The following is a 16364-nucleotide window of genomic DNA, read 5'->3' on the forward strand; positions in this document are numbered from 1 at the left end:
CTGGAATTAGGAGAGCCCAAAATAGCCTCACTATTTAAGCACATTTTCAGCTCTCATGTAGCAACAAAAACACCCTCCAAAACCACCCTGGAAAACATGAAAGAAAATGGCAGTAAGGACTCAGAAACAAAAAAGGTAAATGAAAAGAACCAAAATAACCAGTCTCAAGTTCTCGATGACTGACGCAAGCTCTGTGAACAGACTCCAATACTCCATTTACAGCTTCCTTGTCTGCCGTTGCACCTTCCTCTGCCCCATGCCCCGACCCTCAGCTCAGATATATGCAAGCTCAGATTCCCAGCACAGCAAAGATTACCTGCACGCTTTTAGCACATGACTATTTCCCATTAAGTAGCTTAAGTTTGGTAGGAACATCCATACTGTAGTGGTAATATTAGAGTTGCCATAGAGGTCTGACATATAAATGAAACATTACCAGCTCATCTAACAGGAAATACTGCCTCTTCCTACAGACCCCTTTTTACCAACCAGACATCAACATTTGTTTACTGTGTTTTGTTTTTTTCCCTGGCAAATGAGGTGTTAAACATGCAGCTTAAAGAAAAAATGCAGGTAATGAATGATGAAGAATGAAATATAATTCAACAGCAGATGACGCTTGCAAGGACCTTTGATGTTTTCCTCCATCTTCAGCAAGACCCTGCAAGTAGGGCTGCCAGACCAGTATCCAACTGATTACTCAGTGATGCATGTCTCATTCTGAAGATACATTATCCTTTCAAAGAACCATTTATGAAGCATTTCCATTTAAATAATAATTTTCACAATCCTCAGTGAAACAGATGCATTCTCTCTTAAATCACTAATTAAGAGCAGCCTGGGACATTACAAAGCCCTTTAAAAGGAATTCAGGGAGCTAGTATCCCCCTTAAACAAATCTATTTTGGCAATGACCCAGGAATCTTGACTTCATAACTCAAAGCTCTAATTATTCAAGAGGATGTTATAAAAAAAAGGACACATCTAGACCATTATTACTAATAGGAAGGATTTATTTCTCATTCAATAGGGGTAGAACTAGAAATATTTGTTCTATTTTTTTCTTTCTTATTCCCTGGGGAAAAAAAAAAGTCAATGAAGATTAATTTAGGGTTATCCCTAGTCAAGGTGCTAGGTATGGCTCTTCCCAGAAAAAAAACAGATAGTAGAATCAAAACAGTTTTATAAATGATCACAGAGCTGATCTCCTCTCTGCTGAAATAAAGAGAGAAAGGATTTAGAGGACAAATACAGCCTGCTTTACATGAAGAAGCATGGCAACATTAAAAAAAAATAAAAATAAGGGTAACTGTTAGGAGATGAAATGCAGCAAGTCTGCAATCCCATCTGCACAGGACCAGAGCAATATCATGAACAGGGGGTTTTCTGGTGTCCTCTTGAATACCAACATTTCAGCCTACAGAAGCGCAGGGCTTTTATAATTGTGAAAGAGTCATACAAACCAACACCTGCAAGCACAGCCGCACCTGTACAGTGGTGGGCGCTTTCTGGAGTGCCGTGATTATGAAATACCAAATGTGCATCCCAAACCCGACTGAGAGTGGAATAACACGTTAAAGAATGACTATGTATTTAATTTTGGTTTATTTTAAACGGCCTGGAACACTCCTTCTGTTGGCTCGTAGCATAATCAATACGCTGTAAATCTTGAAAAGATGTGTGTGAGCTGAAAAGGAATCAAACTGCCTGGCCGACGAAATGAGAAAGTGGGGCACTTCAGCCACTAAGAGAGATATCATTGGGACACCAGGACGTTGTATGAAAAATGTGGCTATAAGGGCACCTATCACCTTTGGCCACAAGCTCCTAAGCAGATTCTCATGCCATGCCTCGTGGAGATACTGGGGTTTGCTTCTTTCATCATTTAAATTGAGATGGTGAACGCATCTATGGCAGGACGGAGCCAGTTTTGAAGTGGATAATCTGGGCTAATTCACCCTCAGCCCTTCAACCTCCAAACAGCAGTCCCTGCTCTAAGCTCTAATTTACCCCTTGCTTTCCAAGAAACTGGCAAACTCAGAATCATATATATATATATATATATATATATATATATATGCATGCACAGACTGTGTTTGCACTACCTAAATACCCACTCGCAGCTGCTTTGCTGTAGTACAAAACAACCGTAATGGAAAACACAGAATGAAGTACACTGGGGACTAACAAAGAAAACCAGCCATGTAATCCCTTCCCACACTTCTTACCCAAATCCGCCCTGGCAAGCGGCATGGGAGAGCCTCTACGGCTGCGCTCTTCTGCTTTCTACTGCTCTCCGGTGCCTCATGCAATTTCAACTGGGGGCACAGCGAAATACAAAAAAGCTATTCCTCACAAATGGGTAAGCAGATGGAGCAATATTTGCTATCGTAAGTGCTTTTATTTCCAAATCTAAAAAAATACCCAATAGTTCCACCGGCACAAAATGCACTATTGATCTAAAAGGACAGACCAGATGGAAAAAAAAGGTCTGAAGTTTCCTAGATTAAACAGAAACAACTGAGTGCAGAAAGGAACTAAACTACAGAAATATTGGTCCTGTTGTTCCAAATGGTGCGTTTTTCTCTCTCAAAAGTGAAAACACATGTGGTTCACTAATATGTGAAATAATTATATGCCTGCAAACTGCAGGGCACTCTGCTACAATCCTCCGCTCCCTAGAATACAGCTACAAGATTTTTCTAAACCCACTGCCTGTACTTAGCATAGAGTCCCTGCTGAAAATACAGGAAAAAAATAAATTTGCGTATGTTAGCTGGCATGGAAAATACGTCTAATATTCTTCAGAGTTAGACAACTCCCAAGAAAACGTTCTTTGAGAAAAATTATCTTTACATACTGCTGGTACCTGTATGTTGCACCCTAGTGATAAGGGCACTCTTTAAAGATTATTAAAAACTTTTCCCTAATGCAAATCATGTAAAACAATTAATTACTTTTCCTGTGTTAGAAAAATGATCAGCCCACTGTTCATCACCTTATCAGTGTGTGCCTTCAAATGAATATTTCATGGACACTGCAACTTTTTCTCATTACAAAAGCAGAATTACACCTCTTGGAAGAGAACTCCAACAAAAGGAACTTGGATAATAAATACGGCTGCAGTTCTGGAAAGCTTTTGAGAATTCAAAGAACATTTGTTTACATAAACTGATGATTTATTGCCAGTGAAGAAAAATAATGTGCACTGTCAGTGATTCTGTTTAGCCGTAATAAAAATTAGTACCTAAAAATAATTTTGAAATTGTCTCACTTATCCCCCCACATGTAAAACACATACACTTGTAATATAAAGGTCTTTCACTTCAAGAATTTTTCCCAGCATATAGATACACTATTTTACTCAATATAGATATAGACAGACTATTATACTTAATATTCTGAAGATCTGTATCACATGTAAGACAGCTTGCATGCCTTCTTGTCAATGCATTTTTAAGGTCAGAAATACTCTTGGAGAAGTCAGCACTAAAGGATTTTCAAAACTATCCTAGGAAGTCTGCAAGTTTGGCAACAGCTTGCTAACACCCAGGCCCGTTAGTCTCCCTGGTCCATCATTAGAGGCAGACGACTGTGGTTACTAGCAGCTCCTCCAACCACAGGAGCAGCTATGCTCAGGGAGGAGAACGTGCCCAACTCAATCCACACGCTGGAGACCCCAGGCTGGGGATGAACGCAGAGCGCGCACGCTTCCTCAGCGGCCTTTATTTTTATATCGGGAGGTTCAATTATGCATGAACACACATACTCCGGAGTTCACTGCGGTCTTCAGCATCCACTTAGGAACCTCTCTCCCACGTACACCGCAAAGTTTCCCTGCTCAATATTATCGGCTTTATTTTGGAACGAGAGTTTGCACCAGCAAATCGCCTGGATGGAGAACCCCAAATCTCAAATTTCCCACTGCAACACGAGAGAGCTCACACCAGCCAGGTGTCTGGGTGTTGCTGCCTTTTGCTAAGCCTCCTTACAGATCACTCGGCACTGACACTATTGATTTTTATCCATTCCTTCCCGGTTTGCTCCTTGCTCCCCTCCAAGACTAATGATGACGATCGGAGCTGGGGTTCTGTAATTGAAGGTGCAGGAAAAGATCAAACTTGGGGAAGGTGAGAGAACAGACGGCAGAAACATAAGCGCTACCTCTCTAACATTAAGCTCTCCAGCCAATTAATCACAGGGCTTGTACTTGTTTGGAAAAAGTGAATCAGGTGTAGAATAATGACCTCTTGGGGTTTCAAAAGCCTGTTTGGGGAAGAAAAAAAAATTGCCCCGGAGATTCTAGGATAACATCTAAGACCGAACTCTGGGCTGCCCATTATATTGTCCCCATTTCATCTGCAGTCAAAGAGGTCTTTCATTTTCCTGACTTTGCTTTTGAAGACTACAGCCAGGCAGCAAAGGAAGGAATCATACAGTACTTAAATAAGACAAACGCAGAATTTACATGGACAGGGAGGTGACTACTGATGTGTTATTTCAGTCGTGCCTGCACCACGTCCATGGCTTTGGCAAGTGAAGGTGGAGAGGCCAGATGCCAGGCCCACCAGCAGAGCTGTCACGGCATGTCACACAGGGCTCAACCAAGTGGAGAGTCAAGTAAATGCTTTGGGAGGGGAAGTCACACTGAGATAAGCTTTTATGAAAATCATATCATCTCTTTGATTCTTCTTGATACATTATGAAAAGAAAACTGCTGTCATGTTGCTGAGAATAAGCAACTAGGACAAATAGCCAGTACTGCTGCTTTATTTTAAACAGATGTGCTCTACCATCATTTCAAAACATGGGAGATAATCCTGTCTGCTCAGCCTGCCATGAACGGCAGTTTAGACACGCTGCTGCACCATAACATTAAAGTTAAGTTGCTATCGCCCATCTTTCTCAATTAACGCCATTGCACAGATATCCCAAAGTAAAGCTGCTCGGAAACACCTCTTCAGGATGCAGTAGCACGGAGGTAGTCCTGCACGTCCTCCCAGCTAATCACTATTTCCACCAAGTAAACCTTCATGGACATACCAACCCTATTTTGGGGAGTTCTACTGCCAGAAAAGCTCTGCGAAACCTAATACCAAGACATTGGCACGCTTACTCCATCCCACAGACTCACAGCCGCCCCCAAAATCAGGTGTAGTAAAAGTCACATCCACTTCTGTTAGGCCAGGTGAGCTCAGACACGCCACGGGGTGCCCCAGCAAGCAGCCCCACACAGTTGGTAAACCTGCACTTTTGCTCTTAGACCTTATTCCAGCTCAATTTTCCCCACCTAAGTAAAACCCACACTAGAAATAAGCTGTGGGAAAAGTCTCCGCATCAGCCAAAGCACTTGTGGTATGGTCGTGTCTAATCAGTAACCATGAAATTGTTGCCAATTCGCCATCTACTCCAAGCTCAATGGAGCCATTACCTAAGCCTACAAATGGAGCATTATTTCTGGTGGTCTTCATCGGGCACGTCAGAAAACAGAAAAAATGTGGTGCTTCAAAACGGAACGAGGCAAAAGGGATAGCTAGAGACGGGACCAACATCTTGCTAATCTGGATGATGTATTTGAGTTTTTTTTTTCTAGTTTTGACAGTGGATCCTACATGCTAGGAATGAGAATAGTTATTTATCTGAACGAGTAAGGAGAACAATCTTGCTTGAGTTCAAGGTGCCTACTTCTCTTAAGCAGAAGAAAAAATACATACACACACATATATATATGCACATATATATGAAGTCAGTGGTGAAATGTGAGCAGCAGGAAAAAAACAAAGGAAACAACAAACAATTGGTTCAGCTGAAATAAAACCCAGTTCAGTGGCTGAACTGCACTAACTCTTTCAAAGGTTTGTACATTGTAAATGCATGCCTTCAACAGTGTTTATTCACCGTCCTTGTACATAAATAAGGTGTCCTGAGCCTCTCTTCCTTACACTGGCCAGGTCCTAAATTACGATGATAAAGCTGTAAACTCCAGGGCAGAATGCTTTGGGCCTGTAAATAAACCTCGTGGGTTTGGTGTGATAGTAACAGCAGAGCACTCGAGGTGGCACAACAACCAAACGGCAAGGTCACCAGGAAGCTTGTCGCAGCTGTTGTTTACTACAGATTTTTGCAGCAAATACCAGCTCAAGCGGGGAGCAGCGAGCTGAGGGTATGAAGAGCTGGAGGAAGCCTGATGGAGGGGGAGAAGAAAGTGAGGAGCAGAGGGAGGGCTACTACCAAGGCTGAGCAGCGCTGGTCCACCTGGAGCAGGGTCAGGGCTATGCGGTCCTTCTCATCTGAGCTCTGGAGGTGACACTTTGCTTTGCATCTAAGATCTCTCTTTAAGATTTCAGCTTGCAAGAATAACTGTGCAATTCTTCTGCTGCTTTGGATAATACTTCCCTTCTGGGTGCATTTCATGATCTCATTTCTTTACAGACAGCTCCTGTGTTTAGGGACAAGAAACAAAGTCCTCTGCTCTCTCAGAACACAGGAAAGACTTAAACTCTCCTGAAGTAAAAATCTAAATGAAGCTTAAGCAGTGTATCATTGTCATCATATGAAATACCAGGACAAGCTGAACTCTCCGCACTCTTCCCTCCCCACTGCTTGACCTGCTTCTTCTACGAAAGCTACAGCCTCATCTTTGCTCCGTTCCTGGGCTGGCCAAGCACCCAACTTGCACACAGCGGTGCGAGAAACAGAAGCCCTTTATGTTTTCTTACAGCCTCTAAACTAGTTAGAACTGAACCACATCAGATTCTTAATAAAATTTTGGGGAAGAACTGGTTAACATTGCCTTTCTCCTAATTGTCCCTTCATTTAGCCCTTCGTTAGTACAACAAAAAGCAGCTGGCAGTCCAAGCACATTCAGTCCAAGTGACCTTGGGTTCTTGTTCGCCTTCACCACATAATCAGCAGGGAATTCCAGTTTCAAAATACAAGACCTCATAATCCATTAGCACTAGAGATTGGTCCAGGGCTCTGGATTTACTGGTCACGTGTCCCAAGGAATAAAAACATGAGCGTGCAGCTAGATTAATCTCCAGACCTGTAAAGCATCCCGACCCACCATGTGTACAGTAGCCTCTTGCAAATTCACACATGAATATTAGCATCATTCTCTAAAAACTATTGCTGATACCATGCCCACAGTACATGAAGAGAAAATTAAATGTTACCTGCTTTACAACTGAGCAACCATGGAGACGCACAATAACTAACTCCCCTTCTCAGCTTTTTCTGTTTGATTCATGAATGCAACGTGAGTGCTGATGTTCTTATTAATACAAGGACAATACACATCTCCCCCTCCTATTTTTAAAAGGCAGGAATCACTTTCGCTAGTCTTAATTTTAAATCAGAAGCCTTCTCTGAGTCCAAGGAATTTAGCTCACCATCGAGTTCAATAAATCAGAGAGAAGAACCAGTAGAAAGCATTTGAAAATGTAACTTCAGTAACACACAAAATACTTCCACAGAACTTATGCTCATTTGCTTTCCTTGCTGTTTCAGAAATTGGAATAAAACCCAAGTGCGGAAGGACGTTAGCATCAACACGTTGCATCTACCAAGCCTGACACCGTGTTTACGCTCCTAGAAGCGCTTTGTTCAGTTTGCCTTAAAAACCTGCAGCCAGGCAACTTAGACGACCGAAGACTAGCCGTATTTCAGGTTGACAAAATGGAAATGTTCAGTAGAAAATAATAATCAATGTTTATTCTTTACGCCCATGCACAGCATTCGAAAGGTACTTCAGCCCATACTGTCCACTGATAAAATGAGAATAAACTCAACAGTGATATACAGCATTTGTCATTTAAAGAATCATCACTTATCAGTGTTGTCACACAATTTTAACTGTGGTCCTACACAGTTCTCCCATATGCAACACTTAGATGGAAAATGACTATTATTCTAGCTATCATTATGTGGTTGTTGGCAAATGCTGATTTTAAGTGGCAACATCATTATTCAGTATTTATATAACTGCAGCAGCATAAACAACCTCTGATTCAAGTAGAGACAGAAAACCTAAAATGTTTTGCTGCTCATTCCAATACGCTACAACCAAGATGTTTGCTAGTTCTTTTCCCAACCTGATTTGAAAAGCACAACGTTATTCCCAGAGTTCATTAAGGTCTAAAGAGAAAAAACTTTTTGTATAAAACAGGTTCTCTTGGAAGGTGGAGAATGCAAAACAGAGGCGCAATGAAGAAGGATCATTCTCCACTCTCCGCACCTCTTCCCAAAGATCCAAGGACAGTCTGATTTTGGGTAAAGATTCTGAACTTCTGAAGAATGCCACTCTCAACTTCTCAGTTTTCCTCCTGGTTGCTTTTTGAGTGAAAAGGGGCATACCTTTCTTAAAAGCTTCACTAACTCTTGCTGCTTATCTCCTACTTGAATCGAAGATGACCTTCCGAGAGCGGCAGTGTCCTGTTTCTATGGCACCCAGCCACAAAACGCTGCTCAGTTTCACAAGTGAAATAAAGCAGCAAAAATAAAGTCCCACTGATGAAATAAAAATAAAGGCAGGTTCTTATTCAAAGATTTTAAGAAAAAAACAAACAAAAAAACTGCACCATAATGATAGTGACGGAGAAATTTGCTAATGCAAGCCCTCAGAAAGTCACTCTCCATCGCAACGGCTGCCGTTTCCCCGCTCCTCGCCCCCTCACATGGCACAGCCGCGGTGATGGCTGCGCTCGCTTGGCCGCTTTCCCCGGCCCAAGCCGTTTCCCGCGCCAGCCTCTCCTTCGCAGCTGCCCACAGGGAGCCAGCCACCCGCCCGAGCGGCGAGCCACAGCTCTCCTGGAGCCACACGCGCCGCCTCCGGAAGACGCGATTCCACTCGGGGCAATCCACCCGGCGAGCTTCCTTGTTACTTACAAGGCACAGCATGGCGATAGAGGTTATCTCGAATAGTCTGCTGCAGATCGTGATCCGGCGATCCCTTCTGAAACCGCTGGTTGAGATAGTGTCTCAGGTCTTTGTTCAGTCGGCTTCCTGCAAGGAAAACACAGCCATTTATTTATTGCTAAACGCACACAATTACCATTTCCAATTCAGATGAACATTAGATTTCCATTCAGAGTCCCCTAAATTATGGCATGCTGACTTTACGAGCGGAGGCTCATCTTCCCCTACAAACAGCTAATTACCAAAAATAACTCGCTGTAAACAAGAGGTCTCGCTTGTCTCATAACCCATCTTTCTTCCTGTGGCGTTAAAAAGATCATCGCTCCCTTTTATCACTTATTTGTCTGAACAGAGAAAGACGGATGATGTGAAAAAGAGGAAAAATAATAAAGGCAGACTGTTGCTTTTGCAGCTCACTGGAGGGTGAGCGGGGCGGACGGACAGAAGGCAAAGGCTGCTTCCACGAGAGGTACCAGCATGGCCAAACGTGGCAAAGCGAGCAATTGCAACGCTTCGTGCTGGGATCTACCCCAGCACACAGCAGAAGTTAGCAAAGAACTGATTGAAGGAGTCAAGAGTGCCCAAAGTCCTTAAAAAAAATAAATAAATAAAAAAAGACAGACTAATACTCAATACTTAAATCTATTCATTTCTCTGTTCAGTTTTGAACACCTCCAGAACTGTCTGAGAATGAAGACAGACAAGTGAAGAAAAAGGGAACTTAGTCGTTAATGAACATCGCTAGTTGCCAGAACACCACATCCTTTCTTGGAGCAGAACACACAAATTGGAGCGACCTAAGGAAGTTTCTTCCCAGAAATGAAGTATTTCGAAACCTGAAATAATGTTGACATTAATTTGACTGAAAAGCAAAAACACCCCCACAGGAATATATAGAGAATGGGGATAGAAATCCTTTCATTCTTCAAAAAATTATTAGAAAATATTGGAAAAGGTTCAGAGAAACGCAACAAGGATGATCAAAGCACAGAGCAGCTGGCACAGAAGGGAAGAGAGAGTAGACGGGGACTCTGCAGCCCTGCGGGGACATCTGTCTCCAGCATCCCGGGAGGGTGGCTAGGGACTGACTGCTCCCTGGCTCTTCCAACGCAAGAACGAGGAGACATTAAAGTTAACAGGAGCTCTTTTGGGTACAAAACCACCCCAAAAAGGCAGTTCTTTGCAAAGGCTGTGGCAGATCTCCTTGCTAGAGAGCATCGTAGATGCAAGAAGCTTCTGGAGGAGCTTGAAGGGGACACTGGAAAAGCACTTGGGGGACAGGCCCCCATGGAGGTTTTCTGCAGAGGGCTTAAGAAATCCTTCAAGCTGAAAATGAATTGCTTGTAGCTGGGACAGTACTGGGAGAAGCACTGGGGGAATATCAAATATCTTGCCCTGTGCTTTTTCTTCCCTAGGCATCAATTTAGGGTCAGAGCAGGAGCCAGAAGGCTGGGCCACACGGACCTTGCTCTGAACCCGCACAGCTGTTTTATGTCCTTTTACTATTTGCATTATGATTTTTTTGATTGCAAACATGTAATGCAGAGGCCATCTCAATCTGCGTCGACAGCAAACCTAGCATCGCGCTTGCAGATTCCCGGCTGGAGCCTCTGGGAACCGCTGCAAAACAAATCAAGAGTAATAACACTGCAATGGAGCGCAGTTGGACAGCGGGTCTGGGAGGCGGCAGCAGCAAACAAGAAAAATAGTGCAGACCATTAAACGCACACAGGCGGGAACAGTCTATATATGCCTGCTGCAGCCCTGCAACATTTCCCCTGAAGTTCTGGTTTTCAGAATAGTTTGGTTTTTAAAACCAAGTCCAATTCTAAAAATAAACAGGTGATTTGTATTGACCACACAGTTCTCCAAACAGCATTTATTTATTTTAAACAAAATTACATTTAATATTGAGGGAAGGAAGCTTTATGCAGCAGGCCTAACTATTAAAAAAAGGTAAAATTTTAAAGATTTTTTTTAAAAAACATGAATTATGTGATCTTTTTTGCAACATTCAAAAAAAATCAATAAATACAGACTTTCTGGTATATATTTATTCACAGACTGACAAGAACTTATATACACTGTAGACAAACCCAAATTTGCAATACTTAAATTTAAGGCAATTATCTCGTTCAGAGCTGTGTAGAGCGCTACTCCGTTTGGGAGGTGTACTACTAATCAATACTCTGGGAGTCAAAAGAAGCCTTAAAATGTTGTTGAGTCTCCAACACTGAGCTCCCTGTAAAGATACGCCATCAGTCAAAAAGGAGAAGCAGAAAGCATTTCTCTACTGTTTTGTTTCTTACAAAGACCAAGATGCTGCTCATTAGAGAAATGGTGGAAACAACAAAAACCGAAAGGAAGGCAGATAAAATTATCTCATCGTACTTTGCTGAGTTACGCCAGCAATGCCCCCGCCCTGAGGAGCAGCAGATCATCATCCTGCTTTCTAATAGTCTCCAGTTATTACACTACAAAAATTGCACAAGATGATGTAAGACAAGGTGGTCATTCACAGCAAAAAATTAAATATGACAAACAGATTGGACATAATGCAAGAGCTTATTCCAGTGAAGAAATTAATGCACTGAACTACATGTCTCCCATAACGTCATAACTACACGTCTTCCTCCTGAAAGGCAGCGCGATTCCTGATTCAGTGATTTAGGTTCACAACATCTAGAGGTGACCAGGCTCTGCCAAGCTGGGGCCTGTTTGACCGCACAAAGTTTGCAATTTACTGGCGCTGACTGCTTTTAGCTTCCCTCTGCACCCTTGCGTAGACCACCCGAGTGTGTTACGGCCCCTGCTAGAACATTTGGATATTTGGTTTATGCGGTAGCTGGAATTTCCCAGCCGAGTCACCAGCGCCGGCCAAGGTGGCGGTTGCAGAAACCGAGGCTATGGCAATGCTTACACCCGCACGCGTGCCCCCCCGGGGAGCTCACGGCGATGCTCATTTCTACTGCATTTATTTCATCTAAAAAAAATAGAACTTGCAAAGCCACATTTTTGTTGCTCAATTCCAGAAAATTCCTGATGGGGGGGGGGGGGGGGGGGAAGCTTCTTGCAGCCCTACCTTGGCGGGCAGTTGCTGAGCCCACCGCTGGGAGCGAAAGCAAGCTCAGCCTGGAGAGGGCACGCGTCTCATACTGCGATTACCGAGCAGGCGCCAGCACCAGCTGTCGTCAGGTCACGCTTAAGGGCCAGTGGCCAGAAACACGTGATTTTAAGCAGAAGTCCTCCCCTTGCAAAGTCTAATTCTGTGCATAAGCCGTGCTGAAGAATATACCTGCCTTTGGTTTCCTTAGAGATGAGCTGTATTAAGTAGAAGTACACCCCACTTTAAAACACTCCTCTGATTTCAAGGAGATGGGATCTTAAGCCTGCGATTTGGAGATCCTTCTTTTTTATTTTGCTAAATGCCTGTGAAGAGATCCCACGGCGATAGCGGCCGAGGAGCAGAAGACGCAACCCAGAGCCAGCGTGCATCCGAACCAGAGGCTGCAAGTCTTTGCAGCCAGCGCTCAGCTCTTCCGCCTCCTGGCCAAAGCTTCTCGCAAATACTTTTATTTGCCCACAGAAAAATCGCCTTGTTATTTCTGTAAACAAAACTGGGCTGACATACCTAGTTTTAGAAATTTAGGCATTAAAAAAAATGCAAAAAACCTTCCCTCCCTACTAAGCTCAACAAAATTCATATTTAAAATCTTCTAAAATTATTTTTCTGTTGTTGCAACACTTTCCTCCTTTTTTCCCCCTGAATGAAACCAATGCCTGCCTTTATCTCAAGATACAGCCAGAGAACCAGCTTTCCACTGCTTCTCTCCCCATCGTACTACCCCAAACCTGAGACGTTTCCACCTTATCCGAAACGTTCTTCTCTGCCTTTGAACTCAAAGGAAAACTTACCGTGTGCATCTTCGTGGTCAGTTTTCTTAATTATTATTAGTCTTAATTATTAGGCTGCATTTTAGAGACCATGAACTGCCCTTCCAAACCATTACGTTGTAATGGCAATACTTTAGTGGCAAAAAAAAAACCCAAGGGGGAAACAAAACATTTCTCATGGAAAAAGTAGCATTACTGACGTACAGAGTCCCGAGAAACAATAAAGGGTCCTTTTCAATTTTGCAGAGATATGTACGTAACCTAGACGTTGTTGTGATTAATGAAGAATATCAACTGTTTCTAAAGACATTTCTTTCAAAGCCTCACTCCTCCGTCGCACATTTATCCTCCAACAGTTCCCCAATATAAAAGTCGCTAGAAAAACCATGCTTTGAATTGTGCGCTGACGCTTGTTACTACAGTTTCCGATTTCTGCAAGGGAAAAAGCTTCAGACGCGACCATCTAACTCTATCGTTATTGCCTAGGAATATCCACCTCTCCCAAGTCCGCTATTGCCAGGGAGCAGCAGTGCATATCTGGGGAGCCGAAAGCTTCTTGTCACCTTGACATACGGGCTTCCAATAAAGAAAGGAAACTGCCTAAGCAACCAAGCAAGAGCTGAGGTTGTGGAAGAAAAAGCTGCACGCAAACATCCAAGGGCTGATGGCACCTTCCTGCCAGCTGGTAGCTGGTCCGTGCCAGAACTGCGCAATACCTGTATGCTGAAGGTATATATTGTGAACTCATGTTTTATGCATTTGAAAACTGGGATTCAACAGACATTTCATAAGCTTACATGTTTATATTAATTACTGCTGTTCTTTTTATCCCATTTATTCTGTGGGAAACTCTGACGGAGCCTAGAGACACTTGTGCAAAGACGGGGCAGGGCCAGGGCACAGTGGTCTCTGACCTATAATACACTCCTAAAAGCAGGTACACACTAGCACATCATTTTTGCTTTACCCTTCTTCAGGAAGGCCACCAATTGCCATATTTGCACTGGCTGATGGCATCTGAACTGGAAAAAAAACCATTATCCATCCTGATTGACAACAGAAGCCCCCTTCTGACGGGCATCTCTTCATAAAGGCGCTCTTTAGCTGAAGGCATCTCCGGGGCCAGACACAGACCATGGCAGATCAACCGGGCCACGAGGCAGAGCAAGGTTAAAGGCCTCACTAAAGGGATAAGAGTGCAATAGAGTCATCTGGATTAAGACTCTTGCAGCCTGATGTCTGCATTGCGAGGGAATTTTTTAAAGACACAAAGATTGCATGTTGGATTTGCAGTATAAACCCCTGATTATAACATGCTGTCTTTCATCTGAGGATCTCCATCTGAAGATATTTAACGAACGTGAATAAGTTACCCTGGTTGGCAGGGTTTGATTTCTGTGCTACAAAATGCAGAACCGCAGATGAGGGGGAAAAAATCCCCTCGTTTAGAGACACAGCAGAGAACCTGCAGCTCACATGTCCCAAAGCAGCGACTTGCCTTGCATCCTCCCTTGGCTCGCCTTACAGACGGGGAGGTTTCGGTCACGGCCCTCTCTCCATCCAGGGCTGCTGCTCTAACCAGCAGGCAGGACTCAGCACAAACACATCTATTAACAGAGCCAAAATAGCTCCCCTTTAGGAAGAAGTGCATTAGCGTAAGCTGGTTTTAAACCCATCTCTCAAAAGACTCATCTAGGTTTCTTTGAGAAATGTTAAAATATTAACAAAGCAACCGAAGACATTTCCAAGTTTGTTGTTAGATTCTTTCCAAAAACAAGGGGGGAAGACAGGGCTCCCGGGGAGCAGAAGGCACTTCTGGAAACATTTCTGTACAACGCAGCACGACCGTCGTGCCCGGGCATCACCCCTGCATTCAGCACAGCGTCTTACCAGTCCTTGCAATGGATTTTCCCCAAGTCCTAGGGAGATCTAGGTTCAAAGGTGGCCCTGACACTTGCACATTTATTTTCTGAATATCTGCAGAGATTTCTATTCTGTTTCTGGATCAATTAATATAATAATTTTCACGTCAAGGCCCACTAGGCAGCAGCCCACCGCAGGAGACAAAAGGAAGGCTGAGTGGATTTTTATCATTTAGCAAGACTGTGCGCTGGTAACCACATCATCAAATATTCCTAACCCCAGTAGCTGTTAGACAAACGATGATATTTTGTGCTATATCATTTCATTCCGTCCCATCCTTGTCTTCCAGCTGCTGTCCAGAAGTGATTATAAATAACGGGCCTACAAAAGCCATTCAATAATTAGAAGATTCATTGGCCATATGCCAGCAATGACAAAAGAGAGTGATTTATGTAAAACAAGTGTGTCACATCTGGCAGATCACAGTTTCATTACTCCTGTGGCTCTAAGGTCAGAGTTTAACACTGCTCCAAGAGCCATTTGTCATGGGGATGCTGGGGAGAAGACACCAAATACATCATCATGTTTTTGTTTGTCTTCTTGTTTTAAGTGCAAGAACTAATAAGTAAATAAATCCAGTACCTGCTTTTGTTATTTTGTGTCTCCTGTGAGGTCAAAGACATAAGGATGTACAGCAAGATGCAAAATATTCATCGCTGGCCAAAAGTTCAAATAAGATCACAGAGCAAAAATATTCTATTTAAAAGCCTTAAGTATTCATGCTGATTCTTAAATTCAATATAATCTAAGCATGTGCTATCTTCCAGTCACCCATGAAATGAAGGTACCTTGTAAACCCACAACATGTTGGTAAATTAATTGCTACTACATTTTCCTAACACAAAGAAACTTAAAAGCCTTTTATGGCTCAGTGTGCTAAAAAAAATATATATATATATTTAAACATTGCCATGGGAGTTCGGCTTAACAATTAACATGGCTCAGCAGATACCCAATTTGATTCCAGTTTTGTTTTCTATTTTTCCCCCCTTAATAACAAACAAACAAGCAAACACATAAATGAATCTTTCAGTGCTGGGTACAAACAAGTCCCCCACAGTCCAGAGGTTCGAATGTCCCACATAAATGCTCCAACAGCCTCATTTAAGATTGCAGGTGGTCACTTTTGCACCGATTTGGATAGTCTCTGTTGACAAAGACTCGTGGACTGAGAGTTCAGACCAGATCTTTGCTGGAAATGCCACGTACAGCCCCAACCTTCCTCCCATTTGGTACCCTTCTGCTACAGCAGCTCTCTGGATAGATGAACTAGTAGGAACGCAGCCCACACGGTGCCATTATTTTAACAAATACACACCACAGCCAGACCAAAACGACTGCCCGTCCCTCACCTACCTTCCTGGAACAAAACATAAAATACTTTCCAATTTTTATGCCTAAACAACAAAGTCACATCCATTGCAAAATCCTTCCAGTGGAAGGAAATTATGATAAGCTGGAGGGCTGTACCATAAAGAATTGCATAAAGTTACAGGATGAACTACCTATACAGCAATAAAACTCAGCTTTGACGGAGCACGTTTAAGACTTCAGCAGCAGCCCGGCTGCTGAATCAGCAGAGATCGCTTCAGCACGGCTAGTAATTCCTGTCTGAAGAATGAATAACACTT

At 43.0% G+C, this 16364-nt stretch overlaps 1 protein-coding gene across 14 annotated transcripts in view; it reads right to left on the reverse strand.

Annotated features, from left to right (window-relative positions):
• MAGI1 (membrane associated guanylate kinase, WW and PDZ domain containing 1) overlaps positions 1–16364 on the reverse strand; it is a 351883-nt gene that overhangs the window by 163342 nt on the left and 172177 nt on the right. For 13 of the 14 annotated variants that reach the window (XM_067303446.1, XM_067303450.1, XM_067303445.1 and 10 more), the window contains exon 2: positions 8887–9003. The exons of the other annotated variant lie outside the window; for it this stretch is intronic. In XM_067303446.1, coding sequence (XP_067159547.1) covers positions 8887–9003 — 117 coding nt within the window. The remainder of the gene's footprint in view (positions 1–8886; positions 9004–16364) is intronic. 14 annotated transcript variants of the gene reach the window in all.

The sequence above is a fragment of the Apteryx mantelli genome, chromosome 12 (genome assembly GCF_036417845.1).
Source record: "Apteryx mantelli isolate bAptMan1 chromosome 12, bAptMan1.hap1, whole genome shotgun sequence".
Lineage (NCBI taxonomy): Eukaryota > Metazoa > Chordata > Aves > Apterygiformes > Apterygidae > Apteryx > Apteryx mantelli.